Source organism: Dermacentor silvarum, chromosome 5 (assembly GCF_013339745.2).
Source record: "Dermacentor silvarum isolate Dsil-2018 chromosome 5, BIME_Dsil_1.4, whole genome shotgun sequence".
Lineage (NCBI taxonomy): Eukaryota > Metazoa > Arthropoda > Arachnida > Ixodida > Ixodidae > Dermacentor > Dermacentor silvarum.
In genome coordinates this window covers 21,933,651-21,955,185 of record NC_051158.1, presented here as the reverse complement: position 1 = coordinate 21,955,185, position 21,535 = coordinate 21,933,651, and the positions used below count along the sequence as shown (strand labels likewise).

Genomic DNA, 21,535 nt, shown 5'->3' with positions numbered 1-21,535 from the left:
CTGGTCCCACTTCGTTTCTTGTCTCACAGGCGCTCTGCGTCTTGAAGCTTGTCTTCGGGACTGGCAGTGTGTGCTTGTTAAGATCGTGAGTGTTACTAGATGTAGTAAGGTTGTGCAAGATGGTGTTCTTAATGTCTCATTTGTATGTAAAGCCAAGCTTTACACGTTACGTTCCTTGACAGTGGCCGGTGGGCAAAGGAAAATTTGCAAACTGAAGTCAATGCACTTGTGCAAGTTCTTGTGTAACACCAAGCAGTGTGTGTGTGTGTATTGTGTAAAATGTCTGACTCAGTTTGAAAGCAGCATGTCAGTAAATCTTAATTGGTAGATTTGCTATTGGGAATAGAGCAGCCTTCTTGCATGACGCCACAAAATGAATGTGTTTCAGCGTTAACTGCTCGCGATGTAGGTGTTTTGGCAGCATATGGCAGAGGCTGTGCAATTGTGGACAATGCATAATGAAATCAGTATGCTCAACTTCGCCTGCTGAGGTCAACTTTGATTTTACCAGGGTCCTTCCATTTTTTTTTATTTTTTTTTCTGATCACGAAACTGCCGCCTCGAGAGCCAGCGCCCGCCGCTAGAGGCGCAACCGTGCATGAGAGGGCATGCGAACGCCGCTACCCCTGTGGTTGTGTGTGGGGCAGCCTCGGTATACTAGCTTTCTCAACTTCCACAACCGTCGCTCTACTTTCACGTAACTATTTTTAACATTCCACATGCTTAAATAACTGCCTGAGCGCGTCTTCTGCCATTAAATAAGCGCCCGGAATGGAAAAAAGAACATAGGACTCTGCTTGCGCGCGCCTGATTGAGCTGCTGTCGTCGGCTCACCTTCGCACATTCGGCGCGCGGGGATCGCCCCTGGATCCCAGTAATTTTTTCATTACGGAGATTTAATTAGCTAATTGTAATTAATTATCTAACTCGAGAAGTACTGTCCTAAGTATCAAAGTGTCAATGAGAAAATTGTAGAGCGACATGAAAAACTCCCGATACAGCTTTCTGTTGCTCAATACGTGCTACATAAATGAGTTTTTCCGAGTGTGAGCGGAGCCAGCGAATATACGCAGAATTGCCGCGCGATCGTTGGCTCGAGGCACTTTGCGTGTATTCGCGGGCTTCTTTCACGCTCGGAAAAACACTTTTCAGAATACGAACTGTGCAAAATGAAAAGGTACGTTGCGATAGCTCAACTCCCCGCGTCCTGCGAGTTTAGGACGCTCGACTTCACACGTCCACTGATGTTTTCCCCACATGGCTCTCGCGTCTTCTGTAATTCTGCAGAATAGTACGAGATGGCGCGGGTGTTCCGCTGCTAACGCCACCTAACGGCGGGGTTACTCGGGCGCAAAGGGAGTAGCCTCTTGTGCTTGTGATAGATTCTATGGTGATGGCCTGCGTGTGCGAACGTTTGGCGCGCCCGCCGGCACTCTTCGCGGGGACCGTCCTGCGAAAGGCTTCGGAGCGGGACGCCGGCATGGACGAACGTGATCGTTCGTTTGTGATCAGTATGGTGGCGCGGATGGTGCTGTACATGTTCCTCTAAAAGAGGAACGATCGTTCCTTCCCAGTCTTCAAACGAGTTCCCGTTACCAGTAGCGCACCCAGGATCTCTGCGGGAGCAAGCACTTTGCTTAATATGCAATTACCTTGCTTTAGCCAGAGGAACCCAACGGCAAATAAAATGCTTAATGATTATAATAATGACTCCAAGAATGATGATGTTTATTTCTTCAGCGTTTTACTCAAAGTAATGTAAGAGTGAAAGAATAAGTACAAGACAGTGATAGAGTGTTTTTGTTAATCAGGAAAATCCGACCTCGACCCACCTTCTGAATTGTAATGACAATGTGAACAGAGCACTGAATGTACGCGTGGGGGGTGGGGGGAATTAACTCGGCCTCGGGGGGGGGGGGGGGGGGGGGGCATTACAACACCCGGACCCCCCTCCCCGTCGGTGTGCCAATGCCCGTTACAAGTTCCTTTAATGCGAGAGGAACGCGTTCCAGTTACACTTCAAACATTAGAACGTGTCGTTACATTAACGTTACATTTGATTTTTTAAATTCAAATATTGTGTCGGATAGTCCTTAGGCGAAATAAAGTGAGCCATTTAAAACTGGCATCGAACTGCCTATATTATACGAATTTGAACATCAGCAGATTTTCTGGAGATAAAAAGAATCCAAAGAAACGCTCCTAGACGAATTTTTCAAGTAGCACCGCGCGTACTCCAGGCATGTCTAACTGCAATTTTGGTGCTAGTCTATTACAAGTGCAACACATATGGCACTTTCCACTTCGGTCTTCAAATGCGCAGTCAGGATACTGCGCTTCAGATGTGCACATATAAAGTTACTCACATGCACCGATATAACTAAATTTGGAGGTAAGAAACTACAAGGGGGAGCGTCACGTGACAATCTTGACAATATATATATATATATATATATATATATATATATATATATATATATATATATATCGAAGAACTAATGGGAAAAATGCACCATAGTCAGGTGACAGGCAAGCGGTAGTTCATAGGTAGTTCTTTGCGCCTCCTATCCGCTCTGCACGATGTGTTGCCAATGCCTTCGTTACATTACTTTTTTTTTATTTTAAGGCATTGGTGCTGCGTACGTGCGCGCGTCTGTTCAATGCCGCGGAGCGTTTGCAAAAGGAACGACGTTCCCTCATCCGTTCCTTCGCAAACTTACCGAGTTGCTGCGTTCCTCCCAAACGGAATTAGTTCTAGGAACGCCGTTCCATACAACACTGGGCGCGGACATATTCGCTCGATATCCTGTCTCGGTTACATCTACTCCGTCGGCCGCCATTATCTTCCTAGATAGCGTACGCCCGTCAACGGCCGCTGCTATCTACGCTGCTCGCAGCAGCGCGCAAGTATAGTGAACTAGAATAAACATTCTAGTACACTGTAGCGCAAGTGATTGCGGGCCGGGGAACAGCGTTAGGAAGAACATGGCTGCCGCCAGAATTATCGGTGCCCAATGAGATTCGTCGGCGGCACTTCAAAGCTTGTCGCTACTTCAAGAAAGCAATATATATATATATATAATATATATATATATATATATATATATATATATATATATATATATTGCTTTAGAACATCTAGGGACTTGTAGGACTACCTCGATTCGTTAGCGCCCATAGGCATGAGCTGACATTGGTGTATATGAAAGGTGCAACAAATGTTCTTGTGCTTGTTTGCATTACTGCGTTCTCGTTCCTTTGTCCCAAGAGCGCGTTTTCGACCCCACAGAGGTCTTTTCAGGGGCGGGCTAGATAAGCTGGTGGAAAGGTGAGAATATCCATCTCCGAGCACTGCATTTTAGCCATGGTTCTGCGTTGAGATACTGCTCAACCGACGAGAGCTCGATTATTTCGCCGCAGAGCGGTAATCGGACATTCGCATGCTGTCATTTGAATCTGCAGTAGCCTGGAGATGGAATTTACTTTGATGACGTAGTGAAGCAATGCGAAATAAACGAATACGAAGAACAACAGGTCCACGTCGTTAAGCGAACTCCCGGCTTTTCATCAGGGCTGGCAAGGAGCACTTCCCGTGGTACACTTTTGTTAGCAACGTCAATGAAAAAAATTAGGTCGCAGTTTCGCTCGAAAGGCGAAGCATCGATTGCGAAAGCAAATTAGTAGACAGCTATACGAAGCAGTAGCGTACCCAGGATCTCTGCCAGGGGGGCGTCGCAGTTTGCCAATACCATCTAAATAGCACTAATTTCATTTTTTCACGGGAAATTGTCAAAAAATGCGCTTTTTGTGAGTGTGCAGACGATTGCGCGTCTTATATCTTAGTTGCAGTACTCAAATGCGGAAGGAAAGAAAAGGGGTTAAACAAAAGAGTGGGGTTAAGTCGGCCTCAGGGGGGGGGGGTTACAACCCCCTAACCCCCCCCCCCCCCCCCGTCGGTGCGCCACTGATACGAAGTAAGGGTATTACTTTTATCGGCCGTAGTAACTTGCAAACATTCGCATACGAACTAGGTTAACAAGCACGGTGTCACGCGGGAACAGGTAAATATGAACACATCTCGCTCGATGACCGCGGAAACTCGCTGTCAAAACGGTGCTCTCGGGAAGCGCGACAGCGCAGCGAGCGAATTGACCTTCGTGATGTCTTTCGCTTGTACGCGAACTAAACGTCGAAAACACAGCGCGTACGAAGCTACCAGCACTAGATACGTAGTATGAAACTCTATGACGGCGCGCTTCTATGACGGCGCGCTTCCGCCCCGCCGTTCTCCCTCGCGCGCGCGAGATTGAGCCGCGATCGTCGGCCGACCCTAGCAAGCTTTCACTCGCACATACCGCGTACGGCTCGCGGCGACTATGTTATCGTGTTTGTACTTTATACGGAACATCACGGCGATGACGATGGCAGAAATGCGCTTGGAGTGTCCATATAATTGCTATCGCAATAAAATGGCTTAATTTTCTTAACATGGCATTAATTCGCATAAGCACAGTGCTTGTGTATAAATGTTCCTTAACTCTATTATATGCCGAGTAAAGATATGGTTTATGCGTTGTCTTTTTCGTGCCGATTATCAAGAACCACCAGCTCGGCCCAGCCAAGTCGCCGCAACTGAAGAGAGGATAGGCAAAGAGGTGGCGGTGACCACGACCTACTGAGTTCCAGTAGGTCGTGGCGGCAGTAGCGCAACCAGGATCTCTGCTGGCGGTGACATTGCCACCGAGTAAGATATCGCACAAGACAAGCGCGTGCCGCAACTCACGACGCTAAATTTGGCGAGGACGCAAAACGTGTTTCAAGTTCAACGCACGACCTAGCCAATCCAATCCAGTAAATAAACGAGCATCATAGCGAGCATGGCTGACGTTCCTGCAGACGCACCGGCATGTGAGTATTTTTACCAAGTTCTACGTCCTAGTTTTTGCTAGTGATAGGGACTTTCGTCAGTTTTCTGCGCTCGCATGCAACTGAACGCGGCGGATCGTTCTTGTAGGCTGCCCAGGCACGGGAAGTAACTTGGCGGGCAAGGCAGCGCCATGCGCAGGATGCCCCAATCAACGTCTCTGCGCGTCAGGTGAAACTAGGGGTCCTGACCCAGGCAAGTATCCGTGTCCTGTTTTGCCCGTAAAATCTGTTTATAACTAGACGATGCAGTGTTCTGTTGAATTGGTAAACGAGTGCGCCGCCTGGTACAAGTATAAAAGTGTTCTGGCTTGCTGACCACTCTCCTTTCGTAAGTTTCGTCGCGGAGTTGACTCCCGACTTCTATCGTCAGAACAGAAATAAAAATCTAGGTTGGAGGAACGTATTTATTGCACTGCGTCAAGACGGTGCGAAGAAGCTGACAGGTTTGTGCACAAGAAATTAAAAAAAAAATTGTTTCGTTTCTCATTTCTGGGGTTTCAGACGTTGCCGTGATAGCTCAACGCCTGTCAACGGTAAAGCACATACTTCTCGTGCTCTCGGGCAAAGGGGGCGTCGGAAAGAGCAGCGTCACTTCCCTGCTGGCCAGTGGATTGGCTCTCTCGGACAAGGAGCCCAATGTAAGGATGATCCACAGTTCTCCTTAATGGTATATGATCTTCATTTGCCATCGAATGTAAACTCACGGGCCGCGCCCGTTGCTACGAGCCAAAGAAAGTCTCGATAGGGCTTAGAGCCCGTCTCTTGACCATACAGTAATAATCGTTAAGTGTTGGCAGAGAGCATGAGATGCTTTGCTATAGCTGTCATGGGAGATGTACTGACTAATTCCACTGGCTTTTGAAGTCCTTAATGTTAGAATGAAAGTTGTGGAAGCTTGTGTGTCCTCTAAACATTTCCAACAACTTGCTGTTCGTTGGAAAGGAAATGGTCGAAGAGTGCCAAAGTTAACTGTTTGGTGAATTCTTGAAAAGGGAAAGAGCAAAGCCAAATATGGGGCAAAATGTTGGACGAAAAAGTGTGTTTTGAAAAAAAAAAAAAAACCTGAAAATTGAAAAAAAAAAAAAAAAAGACTGCCCTTAATTTTATCAGCTATAACCAGTATTTTCCTTCCGTATAAGTGTGAATGGAATCACAAAAAAAAAAATACTAAACCTAACTAAACTAACCTAATATTGCTTTTTAGTTTTCTGTAAAGAGAACATAATTCTATGCAACCTTAGATAGTTGTGAAGCCTATCATGCAAGCACAATGCACCAATAAGAAACAAGCGCAAATTCGGACACACAGGTCAAGTTTGCAATATCATTTTGAATGGCAATGAATTCTGTTGTCTGAAAACTTGCTTTCACCACATTTCTTGCATATTCAGAATCATAAAAAGCATGCAGCTGCAGAATAGATTAATAATTTTCAGTTCGTTAGTGAGTTTTGTCACGTTTACAGAACATGGACTCCATACGAAAACTCAATACAGGAACATTACATATGAGAACATCGACTATTTCGTGTCTCTAGCAGGCTTGAAAAGCACCCATCCAGGCAGTTGAAAATTATGCCTGATGCAATGCATGGTGAAAAACAATAAAAGGAGTACACCCACTACATAGGACGTACTCGCGCCGAGCAAGTACACACAGTCGTTTACCTTCCCACTCGTTTTATTGAAACATTTTGAACCCGTTACTCAATATTGCAACACGATTACAATCATAACAGTTTCAAGATGTATGCGTCACATTTGACGTACCATTACTTTCATACCATTACTTTCATCAGTGTTATTGCTGTTGACGCACTTTATTGGTGTACACAACTGTGTACACAGCATCTTAAAGGGTTAATTTCTTGCCAAGATGAACCACCTGGCTGAGCAATCTAAATTATGTGATGCACCTTCAGTGGCCTGATAGTAAGGCATCTCTTGCTAGGACTGCCCGCGCCACTTTGAGCTCGGTACATGAAATGTGAAAGCTGTGGTAGGTACATACAGAAACCCATTTGTGAAATGTTGCCTTTGACAGGACATAGCAGACGTAGGCTGAATGCTAGCATGACTCGTCTACTTTTGTTGCCATCTGCGACATTGTACGTACCCTCTCGTGGATTAAAACAAGCTGACATTGATTGGCCCTTGAGCTTCTTTGTTTTGGTCTGTAGTTTCTGCTGTGAAGGGGGTTGTCCTGTGAAGTTGTCATGTTTCTGCATTTAAGGTCGCAGTCTTGGATGTCGACATCTGCGGCCCATCGCAGCCGAGAATATTGGGCCTAGAAGGAGAACAGGTCAGTGTCCTTGTCTCTTCCTTTCGTTAGACGTTGCCGACGATGGGGAGTTCTATAAATAGGCGTCCACAAATGGCTTTGCAAACCCAGAACACTAAGTCCTTTGTATGTCCCTTGCAATTTTCTTTTTAATTCTCCCTGCGTTCGTTTGTACACTTGGCTGATAGCATCCCTTACCTTTGAGTCCTGTAAATATAAGACTTTAATTCCACTTTAATTAATTATTATAAGGCTAACTATAGTAAAATTGTTAGTTCACTGTGCTAACAAAGTAGCTGCATCATTCTGCTTTACAGGGTTTGCGGTAGTTCTGTCATATTCTTCTCACTTTGTGGAGGATGTTTGTGAACATGTTGAGCATGTGGTGAGCGATTTAACATGTCATTTATTGCTAAGAGACTTCTAGAGCTTGCCTGTGCATACTTAAGATGTCCTTCCTTGTTCACTTTAGGTCCACCAGAGTGCTTCTGGCTGGTCTCCAGTGGTAAGTTTCAAAGTAGTATCGAGCATGTCTTCAAACCACGTGGATTGGTTTACCTGGCTAAGCATGCTTAGACTTCGGGCACTAGCTTCTGTGGAGATGCGATGGGCTCTGTACCATTGTGGACTGTTATGCTATTTTTGGCTTGGCAATTCGGCAACCTGCGGCTGTCATGTGATTGCCCTTTCTGAAACCCCGAAAGAGGAGCGAGCAGCCACGGTTCGGAAAGCCATAGTTATTTTTATTTTATTTTCCGCAAACATGCAGTGTCTGGAAGCGCATTCTCATTTCCATCACTGCTACCCATGATTGTTCCACCTTCAGAAGGCTTTAAATTATAATATTTTGCTAAACACTCCTCTCCGTATCGCCCTCGTGACCTGAGAATATGTAAGTATAAATTAATGATAGACCACCGAACCTCTAAAGTGAGAAAGGGTCAGGATAGTGACAGGCTGCTCCCCTTCATCCTTCCCCACCAACGCTGTGGCACATCAGGGAATACGAGTTCACAGTTACCAATGGCTCCCTCATCCAGAAAGTTCTTAATGATCGAACCGATCCCTCTGGTGTCGTTTGCTCCACTGCTAACAAAGGTTTAACCGCATGTAATGTATGCTGCAGGAACGGAATACGCAGACCTGAACTGTACATTGTAAGAATCCTTTTCCTCGGAATGTATTTATTGACCACCTGCTGGGAGGAGTGGGAGCAAATACTGGTGATTACGGGAATGTGACTTGTTGCGAGCCTGTGACCGAGGGCATAAAGAATGGAAAAGTATGAGAATTGTCACAAAATACAGCTCCTAGTGCGACTAGTGATCTTCTTCTGTGAACTTCTTTGTTCACAGCAGAGCCTGTGCTACACGTCCTGTTTTGACCCTGCACCGTACTCTTCTGGTTATGGTGTCCAATTATATGTTACAACCAATGTTCTAACTTACAAGTTTCTTTTCTTTTCTTTCTTCACTTTCAGTACATGGAGGACAACCTGTCACTCATATCCGTCGGCTTCCTCACTGCTCCCGAGGACGCCGTCATCTGGAGGGGACCTCGCAAGAACGGTATTGCACTGGTGTCATTTTGTCACAAGGCTTGACAGTTCTGTTTTGATATATGAGTTCATAAAGCTGTATTCGCATGTCCGAGCAAATCGTGATTTGAGCTTGTGGGCTGTGTATCACGTGATCGCATGTCAACCCTTCCCGCGGCGCTCCGTTGGTAAGTTCAAAGCGATTCGTGATACAGCAGAGAACCAAATCACCATTGGTATTTTCGGATTCGTCGTGATCACTTCGTTCCCGTCGCCCATGCGAGGGTTGCTCCATCCATGCTGTCATCCTTTCTTGTGCGAATGCTAGCTGCGAAGTGATCCGATTCACATCACAATAGAGAGGTTTAGCTTGTCCGGTAATCGGGTAGAAGCGGGCGGTCGGGGCGTTGGGGCGTGTTAGCGGAACCGTAAAAGTGAGCGGCCTGTATGGTGCTGTCACCTGGTGGCGCAGAGCTCAAACTGACAAAAACAGCTAATATTGCAGTAACCAAGCGTATTCTACTTCGCTGCTGGTGTAAATTTTCGGCAGTGGCGTAATCGTGTTGCTGCCGAAAATTTACATCAGCAGCGAAGTAGAATACACTTGGTTACTGCAATATTAGCTGTTTTTGTCAGTTTGAGCTCTGCGTCACCAGGTGACAGCACCATACAGGCCGCTCACTTTTACGGTATCCGCTAACACGCCCTAACGCCCCGACCGCCCGCTTCTACCCGATTAGCGGACAAGCTAAACCTCTCTAATGTCACGTGACCGATTCGTCCGGGGTCGAATCTATCACGTGAATTCAGCTTAATGTGTATCAGGGCACCTGAAAAGTTTTGTCGGGGCATTATGATTGGCAAATTACTGTTGTGCTGCCGACTTTGGTAAATGGTGCTGCTCAGCATGAGCTTCTGGGTTCGATTCGTGCCCACAACAGCTGCATACTGATAGTGTGTGCACTGTGCTTCGGGGATGCACGTTGCAAGGAGCCCAGGTAGCTGAAGTTGACCCAGAGCCCCCCCCCGCTACAGCGTGTCTCATTGTCTAAGTCTTCGTTTAGGACGTTCAACCTTGCAATGCAATTCCAGACGGCCCTGCAGAGGCTCAGACAAACACAAAGAACAGATGAAGGAAGTTGTTAAACACAAGTTGCCAAGCAGTGCCAAGTACTGTGTAAAATGTTTGACTACGTTAGAGGCAGACTGCAACGAAATTTTGGACCACATAAAAAGCCTAGTTTCTATAGTGTGAATATAACACAGCCGTCCTGCAAAATTTTATAGTTGAATTATAAGTGGACGAATAGCTATTAGCTACCGAAACTGGAAAAAAAAATATGCATATTCAAAGTTAAATTTTTTTAAATAGTAATAAAATAATGAAATAAAAAAGGAAATGATGCAAAGCTCAGTGTTGAGAACCAGCATTGTTCCTTGGCCTAACCTTAAAGATTAGGCGGCACTTGCAACGCACTGAAAGACTTGGAGGCTGTGGTCTGGCGTTTGCATGTTATGGTCTAATTATCAAATGCATGCATTGTATGATTAGGTGCCGTTTAATGGCTGTTAATAAGAAAATTGGATGATTACTGTCAAGATTGCTTTGGATGTTATACCAGGTGATTTTTTTTTTCTTCTTTACCTGCACCCAATTTTTTAAGTTTGGAGAAATACATATCGTGGTGACCTTACCATTATGAATTGGGTTCCCAGATTTTCAAGTCTCTTTGTACAATCATGTGCTCAATTAGCAAAGTTGCTTTAATATTTTCATTATTGATATTAGGGGCTAAAAGAATTTATAGCCTCAGCGAAAAATAAATCTGCTTTTACTATCACTAATTTTTAACTTCTTCTTTCAACTGCAACGAACCTCATCAAATTCAGTGCAGTGTATGCCAACATTTCTCCATTCCTGCATGTTTGGATGGAGGCTCCCAATCTAAAGCTTTCTCTTAAGTGTAGTTGATCTGTACGCGACTTCAGGAATGATAAAGCAGTTCCTTCGAGATGTGGACTGGGGTGAGCTGGACTACTTGCTGGTGGACACACCGCCAGGAACCTCCGACGAGCACCTCAGCTTGGCGCAATACCTCAAGGACTGCAACCTTGACGGCGTCGTACTAGTCACAACACCACAGGTAAGAGCTTCGAAGCTGTCGAAGGAGTTTCTTCGATGAGGCGGAAACTTTGGCCGCTTGGTGTAGCATGGCTGAGAAATTTCTAGGACCCGCGTTTAGACGAAGCACTAGAAATAAGACTCGCACAACTCCACTGAATAGCATGTGTACGAGTTTATTGCTTCTTTCCTTGCAAGTTTATAGAGGCTGAAAAACACGATGACACAAAAAAAAAAAGGTAAAATAATTTTTTTTTTTTTTTGGCGTAGTGTTGACGTGTTATGAGGGAGCAGACCAACTCATTGAAGGGCTCCCTAGGCAGCAACCTCACCATCCACTGCAGAAAGTGCAAGCATCAGCCAGGTTTTGGGAGGTGCCTGGTTGCGCGGAACTATTGAGAACAGAGCACCCGGAAAATATTTGAAGCCTTTCTTATACATCAAAAAAAAGCAGACGGGCGTGCATGGGCACACCAACCCTGTTACGGCATGCAAAACAGATACTCTATCTGTCACGATAGTTCTGCCTCACGTTTTTAAACCCAATTTTTTTCCTGTTTGTGCCTGTATAAAATTTGCAAGCGAAGGAACAATACACCTGTTAGGGTCCTAGCCAGCGCAGTGTGTCTTATTTGTAGTTCGCCTAAGTGCTTGTTCTAGAAATTTATGAAGTACGCTGAAGGAAAATCAGCGCTGCTGCGTCGGCGTAGTATAGAACAGTACAACGAATAACAACGAAAGTTTTCCTTGTTAAACAACATACTTTAGAATCAAAGCAAGCTCACTACAAGCTCTGTTGGTGCTGAAGGATGCGTACAAACCGAGAATCATAACTTGAGCCGTCATAATTTGTAACTCTGCTGCCCCATGGTAGCCAATTGCAAAAGGTTTTTGTAGTCTAGATTCCTGCTTTGAGGCGAGCGTCTGCTTATGACAAAAAATGCAACCTTGCTGAAAGTGTGGAAAACTGACAATATCCACAATGTGCCGCCGATAATCCCTACGTAAACTATCATTAGTAAACAGCTTTAGTTTCAGCTGCGCAATGTGCCACACTCCTGGAACAATTATAGTTTCACGTGGGCAAAATTTAGGTTGTGGTGTCATCTATACGAAATGCAAAGCACTAACAAACATTCGTAATCTGGCAGCAGCTGTGCCAGCACCTGTGGCTTGCACTGGACACTGCCAAACCTTGGAGGCCACGTACAACGAGTACAGCCTCTTCCGTTTAGCCTAAACTCTGATAAATCGCGAATGTATCTGGGGGGGAAATGGCGGCAAATAGTCATGAATACTCCTCTGTCAGAGTGTCGTGACACAAATCTAAAGCAAATAAAGACGTTAGTTTAGCACTAACGTTGCCAAAGAGCTCATGAAAATGACTTGATAAATCCCCAGCTGGTGGCACTCACTTCAGCGGGCACTGCCGTGCTCTCGTAAGAACTGCACATAGAGTCGTTCGCGTTCGTAGGGCATGCAACGCAAGCGCAAAGATTTAGCCTGCAAAATGGTTCTCAACGTTCTGCGCTTGTGTTCAAACAAAATGCTCCTACGCACGTGGAACTAAACTGTCCAGTGAACTAAGTTGGCTGTGCTGATCAAGTTGGAGTTAAATAGCAGCACAGGGGCACTTTCTTGTCGGTTCTCTAAACTCTTGTTTTGGGGAAAAAGAAATGGCACTTGCCTGTAGCTGAGGGATGGTGCGTGAGAGGAAAGCTCTGACAGAAAGGCTGTTGTCTGTCTGAGAGTTTGTTGCAACGTGTCAAACAGTCTTGACAGTTTATAATGCCTGAAGTGTCTTAGTGGGTGACGGTGATTTTTCTCTCTTCTTCAGGAGGTGTCACTGCAGGATGTTCGCAAGCAGGCAGGCTTCTGCCGCAAGATGGGCCTGCGAATCTTGGGCGTTCTTGAAAACATGCGTGGCTTTGTTTGCCCCAAATGCCAGGTGAGCTGGTTGAACGGCCAGCCAAGTGGTTGAGTTCAGTCATCATCTGCTTTAAGCTAATCCTGCTTACAAGTGCAGATAATCTAGCACAACTTTGGGATGCTGTTTGCAGATTTGTATATGTTCTGTGCTATTTATTGGTTGGTGTTAGGACAGAAAAATAGAAACCAGGTATCGGGGGGGGAGCAGCTACATACCAAATGCAAGGCAGCAATACAGCCTAGTACCTGTTGTATTTTCACCTGTTAATTGCTGGGTACACCCGTGAGCAAAAGTATATGGACCACAGGCTTGCAGAAAAGCCTAAATTTATTGCTAAGTCAGATGTGCAAACTGAAATTGACAACTGCACTGGAAAGCTCGAAATGCCAAGTTTGGATCACAGTCCTCAGTTTCAGGTTCCAATCATAGGCGGAGAAGAAAATAGACCTTATCCTGGAGTCCTTGGTCTGTACGGTCCTGACGGGACCGACGAAAGTGACCAAATTATCTGGCCGGTCGAATTAAACAAAAGGCAGAAACAGCGCCGAAACACGCCGTTGATTCACTTTGGCAGTATTTGCCTTTAAAGTTAGCTTCGCCACAATTCAGGCGTGTTATGCGGTGAAGCATACTAAGCGGGAAAAGGTACCACTGTTATGAGACGTAGCACGTGTTCCTTAATTTACACACGCGATCACCGAGACACCTAATAAGTTTACTGGCAGGCCTTCAAAGTTAGTTAACCCCCGCTATTTTGTGGGCTTTAAACATCCCCTTGACTTCCTGAGCTTCTTCATTTTACCGCCTTTCTCTTTGCTGGCTTTCCCAAAACACAGATGGTTTTTGTACGCTTCTCGGTGCATGGTACATGCATATAATTAAGGAATGCGTACCAGGCCCCGCTAACGGTCTTATATACAAGACATGCATGGCATGCAAAATGAGTACTCAGATCGCCACAGCATCATCAGAAACAGTTCACAATGGCTGCCAGTATGCTTATTAGCCGTCTAATAAGCATACGCGCACTATGTCCCGTGACAGTGGACCCTTTCTATTCTTGGTATGCTTCATCGCAATTAATTGCGTCTGCTTCACTGCATAACACGGCTGCATTGTAGCTAAACTGACAAGTCAAGTTCCAATTATCTGGCGAAGGCCAATTTTGAGATCTAAATAACGGAATTTTGGGTCCATAGAAATGTATGGGCGCTGGCCGGGACCTTCGGTCGGGATCTAATTAACGGAAGTCTACTGTATATACTTTAACTAAGGGTAGTAACTGTTTGTGCGTAAAGCAGGTACCAGAAGTCGCCCAAGCTTCATTGCTGGTCACAAATGGCTTCATGAAGTTGTCAAACAGTTAGCATAGGGATAGGCTTGAGCAGGCTTCTGTTAGCTTCAACCACGGCTTCATCAGTGGGCTTTGTGATATGTCCTCATCATAACTATGTGTGTATAACCCGCTTGTGCATATAACCTGCACCCCGAACTACAACCCCAAGTAAAGGAGAAACAAAAATTAAAAATGTAAAGCCAGTATTACCAGCCCAAGTATCCGCGATTTTCATAGCTTACAGATGCAACCCAACGCGTTTGTCTGCACAAAGCAAACCTCCGGAAATGTGTGCTCAATCATCAAGACTTTTGCTACTGCTAACTGTTCAAATGTGGTGCATCCTCACAGTGATTCTCTCTACACTGCTGTGAAGCCACCCCTCAAAGCAAGATTCGCTCCTTCACATATGACTCTCACCAACACTTTGCTTTTACATTTTATGAATTTTTACAGGGGTTATATGCATGGAAATATAGTGCACACCCCCGTAGTTAATTAAGCTGTCAGTTAAGTGACCAATGCACAATTTTTTAAAGAGTATCTCAGAAGTACCAGTGGTGATGTATGCTCTGTCCCACCTACTCCATAAAATGCAGTGAAGGCCAGGGCTCGTGTCAGCCGATTTGTAACGAGAGCCGGCTGCATGTTTCAGACAACAGCTCGTGTTACTGAACCTTTCGCGATGTTTCCATTCAGTCGCCATTGCTCAGAAAGAGATTAGAGGCAGACAATGGAAGAAGCCCCTTTTCTGGTTCTCTTTCCTTGTTGGTTGGCACATATACTATATTTGGCTACACAGCTCGAAGCTGGTGAGATACAGATGCCATGGAGTCTGTTGCGTATGAGGAACTTGGCATTGTGGCAGGTGTGAAGATTGCGTAAGTGGTTTCTAAAGTCTTTGTTGAAGCAATAGGAACTTTCTGTCGTCTTGTTACAGGTGCGCAGTGAAATCTTCCCTCCCAGCACCGGAGGTGCAGCTGCCCTGTGCGAAGAATTAGACTTGCCTTTTCTCGGGTCACTGCCCCTTGACCCACGAATTGGTAAGGAGCGATGATGTTTTGGGATCGGCCATTTTACACAGCAGGTCATAACATTGGATTGAAACAATGAGAATTTTATTTACTAGCTCTGAATTTGCCTTGGCCTTTTCTTGACAAACTATGCGTTAGTGGGCCTCTGTTTAGGTGTCAATAAAGAACTGCAGAAGTGTGCATGTGTGTGTTAAATATATCTGCCCGATTCTCAGCCACAAAAGTTTTGAAGCAGCTACTATGGGAAATGGAGGGGAGGCTTTGATTACGTTTAAACATAGATGTATGTAATTGGCATGTTGAATCGAACTACCAGTCCATGTGCAGAGTCTTTTGGTGCCACGATGCTTTTATGGTGTACAGTTTAACCAGTGTGCTTAAGCTTAAAGCAACCTTGAGTAGAGCTTGGAGGTCAGTTACATTAGTTTTTGACAGTGGGCTATTTTTGGAGTATCTTTAATACAGCTGTGAGGGAATGCTTATGAAAATTTATTTCTCTGTGTTGCAGCGAATGAAACTGAAATTCGAAAAAGCAAACTGCTTTGGGTGTATCAGTTGGTAGATTACTGTGTGATCATCAAAGCTTATCAATGGTTTTAAGAACGTCTTCTCACTTCTGCATCTGTGCTCACAACAGAACAGAAGGCAAACAAGAAATGCTCGTGTTTGTTGGCTGCTTGATGTCCTTTTGTAGGCGCTTCTTTGTTTATTATCCCACATGTGTCAACCAACCCAGTTTAGCGGTGTTGTAATCTACTGTTATCTTGCCCTGCACTTTGACCGGAGCTGAAGCTTTTGAAGCGCTCCTGAACACAAGACCAAGGGCAGCATTAATGTGCTGTTCTCATTTCTTTTTCCTTAATGCTCTCCTCACAGAGGACCACCGTTTTCCACATTTTATGTAATTTTTGTTTCTCATGTGACAGAGCATGACAGCTTCCTCTCCCTACTGCTTTGTTGAAATCGAAAGCAATACACCTGTTTGTTGCTGGTTTACTGCTATTGTTTCTGCAGCCAAGGCGTGCGATGAGGGAAAATTGTTCCTGCGAGAGCATCCCGATTCTCCAGCAGCAGTTGCATGCACGGAAATTGTTCAGAGTAAGGCAGCTGATTTTTCTTTCCTTACAGTGATCTTATTCCTCAGAAGTGCATCATTAACAGAATATGCAGTCACTTCTTAGGTATGGTTCCGTTACGTGTATTGTAGCCCCAGTCTGTGTATTTTCTTGTCTCATTTGATTGCATTCTTGGGTCATGTAAACATATGTTTGCTATCAAGCTGTTCAGGCAAAAAGCTATATTCCTTGTTCACTCAGACTGCAGATGGTAGGCCATTTAACTTGTAATTACGGCTTTTAATTAGTAGTGTACATAAAAATTATGTTGGGAGAGTTTCATACTTTCACTGGAACCATTGTACTGTCTGCACAAATTCAAACGCCAGCAATTTCGAAACTATACTCCAATGTGATGTTCCGTTTCCAGGTTCTCCTGCATTGGTAACAGTAGCCTAATTCAGACTCCAAAACATACATTTGCGACTACTCCATGCTTATAAACTGGCCACAGAGTGATTACACGTCCCACTTCCATGTAATCAAGCGAAACAGGCGTTCTGATTGGTCATTTCCTGTTTTCGTTTCAGTTTGTGCTGATAATGTTTTGCACTGTGCCACAGCTTGAAATGACCAGAAGTGGAAAAAAAGCTAGTGTTGGTAAAACTTTACTGTATAGACGCGTGTAAGGGCCGCACTTTTATTTCACAATTCTGATGAGGTGCGGCCCTTGCACAGGATCGAACCTTTTGGTCAAAATGGTGCCGGCGCAGCCGACGACTACTGCACACCCCGGATCCCCGGGTGCACCATTACATCAGAGGTCAACGCACAGCTCTTGCCATCTAGTAGCGGCATGCAGGAAGTATGCAGCGTGCGAAAATTTGCCGATGCGTGCCTGCGGCGTTACTTGTATCTACTGTATGTTCCGGTGCAGCCCACCCACCTATGTTTTAAAAGCATTGTTTTGAGCAGCATTCAGATTCACTAAAGTGATGAACACAATCTCTAACATGTGCAGAACCACAAGACAAGGGGTATGCTCTGATAGTGTGTTCATATCACATCCTTGTCTTTTTTGTGGAGTGTCACATGTTGTGGATTACACATGCAAGCTAGCCACTATAAGCACGACGACTAGGCTATTTCAGCTATTTGAGCTTTAGCTCGGGGTCGACTCTGATGCCACCTATTCATATAAATGTAAAATGTTTTAAATGTTTTTTATGAGACAACCTGTGGACCCATTTGAATTAAACTTGTTGCATTTGAGAGAGAAACCTAAATTCTAGTGACTGTTGGACGCAGAAATATGATTTAGGCCCTAATTTTTTTTTACAAATATTGCATATCGTGGTGTGTTTCAGAGCGATGTATAATACATCAATTTTGTCCGCGTTACATGTACTAATAGGTGCAGTTTATAGCATTGTGATATCATTTTTTTTCTGCCGATTTACAGAGTTGTAAACTTCATAGTTACGTTTTCTGAAATTTTGCAATTTTCAGCAGTCCCTATGAAACAAACTGACACAATGTACTCCCGTTAATTGTACATTGATCTTGCTGCACTCAATATAGTCAAAGTTGTGGCATATCATTCTCTTAACTATTAAGGGCAGGATGGCACATATGGGACTGAGCAGTCATTTTTCCACAACTGTGAAAAAGGACACTGCTGTCTCGAAAATGTATGATACACGCAGAGAATTTCCATGATTTCTTAAATTATTCCAATTCTCTCAAAACCACGTGATCCGATAATCTATGCCATATAGCTGTATTCACAACATGAATTAACAGAAATTTGTATGCCGAGTTTTGAAATCTACAGCACCTCTTATTTGTGAAAGAGAAAACAAAAAAAATTTGTCGGCCCTTCGACTCCATGAAGATGGTTAACCAGCAAAGCTGAAATGTGCGGCCCCGGTGTTTATCACTGGGTTAATCCCGAGGGATCATTAAAGTATTTCTTAATTATGGGGTCACACACACTCCGTCGGCTGCGACGGAGAGAACGACGTCACTGACAACGTTACTAGAACCAACTCAGTTTCGCAGCTCCGTATATTGGCCAGCGTAAGCATGTGGGCCACGCGGTGGTCGCGCGAACTAATGGCGCTGCGGTCGAGTCCGGCTACCGGTTGGCCGCGTCGGCTGCTGCTTCAGCAGCGCGGCAGCTTGGCATTGCACACGCGTTCGCTCGTCTGCGTCGATTTATTACTCCACTGAAAAGCTATACTGCCTTTGTAATTAGAGTTCATGGTTTTCACTATGAGTGGCAACTTCGTAAACGCAGTACTAATCCTAAGGGTGACGTGTACGCTTCAGTTTCAACGGCTATACATATGCAATACTGCGAAGCTACTCCGACATCAATTGGGGCTGAATGTGCCCGCCAGATAACGCTGTTCATAATCGATAATGCGGATGCGAGTTAAAAGTAGGATAGCTAATGAGGGAAGAAGCAAAAAAAATAAAACTACTGGACAGCATGAAAAAGCTTTAAAAATTGTTTATTCGCCCATCTGCGAATGGAGAGTGCCCTTACATCCTATACAGGGTGCCCCAACTATCATGCACCAATATTTAAAAATATGCAAATGTCACCTAGCGGGATAGAACCAAGGTCCGTGTTGTTTGCCGTCGCTTGGAGATACTCAGATTATTTTTTGCATTCCGCCTAAATACATAATTAATCTCAATTAATTAATCAACTTCTTAAATATTATAATTAGATAAAGGGTGTCAATGAGAAGATTGTAGAGCAACCTGAAAAAAATCCCGATACAGCTTTGTGCTGCTCAATACGTGCTAAATAAAGTGTTTTTCCGAGCGTTAAAGAAGCCCTTGAATACACTCAAAATTGCCGCGCGACTGGCCGCTCGAGGCACTTTGCGTATATTCGCGGGCTTCTTTCACGCTCGGAAAAGCACTTTTACGAAGCACGTATTGAACAACAGAAAGGTGTATCGGGAGTTTTTCATGTTTCTCTACAATTTTCTGATTAACACTTTTAATTCAATTAAATTTGAGAAGTTGATTAATTAATTGTCTCATGAGACGGAATGCAAAAATAATCTGAGTATCTCTAAGCGACGACAAACAACACTACCTTGGTTCTGTCCAGCTATGTGGCATTTGCATATTTTTAAATCTCGGTGAATGATAGTTGGGACACCCTGTATAAGCTATGTATTTCCTTGGAGAAAGTTAGTCGTATTGTGCACTGGCCCACCCCTAAATTTCATTTGGTCCACCCCTACTATAAGCTTCCCCATGAGTTTTCTGTGGAGCCCTATGTATCCCTATGAGTATTCCCTCTGATCAATTTTTTTAATTGTTCCTTATCTCTTATAAAGCTATCAATCATCAACATTTATATTACTATAATGATTAAACATTTCAAGTCCACAAGTTACGCATTTTTGTGCAAGATACAAGGCATTACACTTTTCGCTTGGCGGACCTGTGGTACTCGCCAAAGAATGTTTACGCATTAAAGGTAGCTATTAGCTGTCGACTTGTAGCCGCTTGTTCGACCCGGTGCAAAACACGTCAGCTTATCGCATGCTTGACGCAAGCCAGGCTTCACACCTCCGCAGACCAGCGCCAGCTCTTAACACTCAAACCTACGAACAAACTTGTGCAGGATGCAACAAATGCGCAGCAACAAAACAACCGCACGGAACGCACCCGCAGCGAAGAAAGTGCGCAACCGGAAGCGCTGCTGGTAGCGTGACTCGATCGCAGCGCCATTAGTTCTCGCGACCGCCACGGGCCCCATGTCTTCAGCGGAGCTGTGAAACCGAGTTGGCTCTAGTAACATTGAACATTAACGGTATGCCCGCAGTCTGCCGTTGTCACTTGCGTTCGACGTCTCAAGTTTGCTCAGCGACGTGGTCAGCAGCATTCGCCCGCCATTGCTGCTTGCGATTCTTCGAAATTAAATTGCTTCAAAATTAAATCTGTCCGTTACGTAAGACAATGAATAGCTCATACCCTCTTAAGCAATGGCTCATACCCCCGTAAACGCGGCCTCCCCATTACGACAACAGAAGAGAAGTGAAATTCTACACTGGAATGATGAGCGGCAATGCAGCCAGCTGTGGAAGAAGACGACTACGACAAATGCGGGAGCAGTGGCAGGAGCCAGCTGCGGAAGATGACAACACTCGAGCCAATGCTGATGATGATAGTTTTCTGTACACAGGCGATTTCGCCTAGCCATATAAAGCTTCGCTTTAAAAATCTAAGGCCTAAATAAAATATTCGCTTTCTTCAGTCACTAGATGTAAATTTTTTCTTGTAAATGCGACAAGCCTCATCAAATTTAGTGCAGTGTTTGCAAAGAAAAATAATTTCTCCGTTCCAATGTATTTAGATAGAAGCTCTCTAGCTAAAGCTTCTTCATAACATGTTTTATTCCTTTGAGGCATTTGAAAGTGTGCCTTCACAAGCGCTTTACTTGTTTTCCTACAGTGACACTGACATGTTCTTTGTAATTTTTTTCAGAGCTTTCCACTGTACTGACGACCTGACTCGACAAAGCTTCAGTAGCAACTACCTGATCATGATATCAGAAGCTGTACCGAATGGCAGTTGTGTGCATAGGCATACATGTTCCTTGTTGTGATGTTTGCAAAGACGTGCAGCAATGATAAGATAAACATTCAGAATTTCATAGGCAATGGCGGGAAATATTCAGGATGAACTTTCCTGACTGTTCCAAGTTTTTGACAAATCAAGTTTACCATTCGATGCGTCTTGACATTTTTAAGGTACGAAGTGATTGTCAATACAGTGCAGCCCACTTATGATGGAAAGTAACAGAATTTGATTGTTATAACCTTATATCTAGGCCAATTTTATTCACCTTCAGTATACTACTTATAACACAATGCCCATTGTTGTACCCAGTAAATGTCGTAGGTGGTATTATTGTACTTAAGTGGACTGCACTGTATAGTTGTAAACCGTCGAAGACCGTTTGATATGTTTCATACAGCAGACTATAAGCCAACGTCTGGATAGTTGAGCTGCAACACTTCACAGTGTACACAGGCTGCAGCCCCCTGCCAAAAGAAACATGTTGGCCCGTTTTGTGAATACATGTATATTTGTAGAATACGTTATACACGACATATTTTCTTATTGTACATCGCTGATATACAATAAAAGTACTCATTTCGCACCCACCTATACTGTCTGTTTTAAATTATCGCGTCATATAAATACACGATGTCCCCCGGGCTGCACTTGAACACTTAGATGAGCAGAAGAACGCTGAAAGATAAGACAAGTGCGTGATGTGC

General features: G+C 44.4%; 1 protein-coding gene across 1 annotated transcript; it reads left to right on the top strand.

Moving 5' to 3' along the window:
• Window positions 1-4,785: 4,785 nt before the first annotated feature.
• LOC119453041 (cytosolic Fe-S cluster assembly factor nubp1-like) lies at window positions 4,786-21,418 on the top strand. The gene is made up of 11 exons (XM_037715020.2): window positions 4,786-4,908; window positions 5,015-5,119; window positions 5,428-5,564; window positions 7,159-7,227; window positions 7,679-7,711; window positions 8,687-8,774; window positions 10,733-10,887; window positions 12,703-12,813; window positions 15,072-15,174; window positions 16,180-16,263; window positions 20,736-21,418. The coding sequence occupies exons 1-11, from the start codon at window positions 4,878-4,880 to the stop codon at window positions 20,759-20,761; spliced, it is 942 nt and encodes a 313-aa protein (XP_037570948.1). The 5' UTR covers window positions 4,786-4,877; the 3' UTR covers window positions 20,762-21,418.
• Window positions 21,419-21,535: the final 117 nt, after the last annotated feature.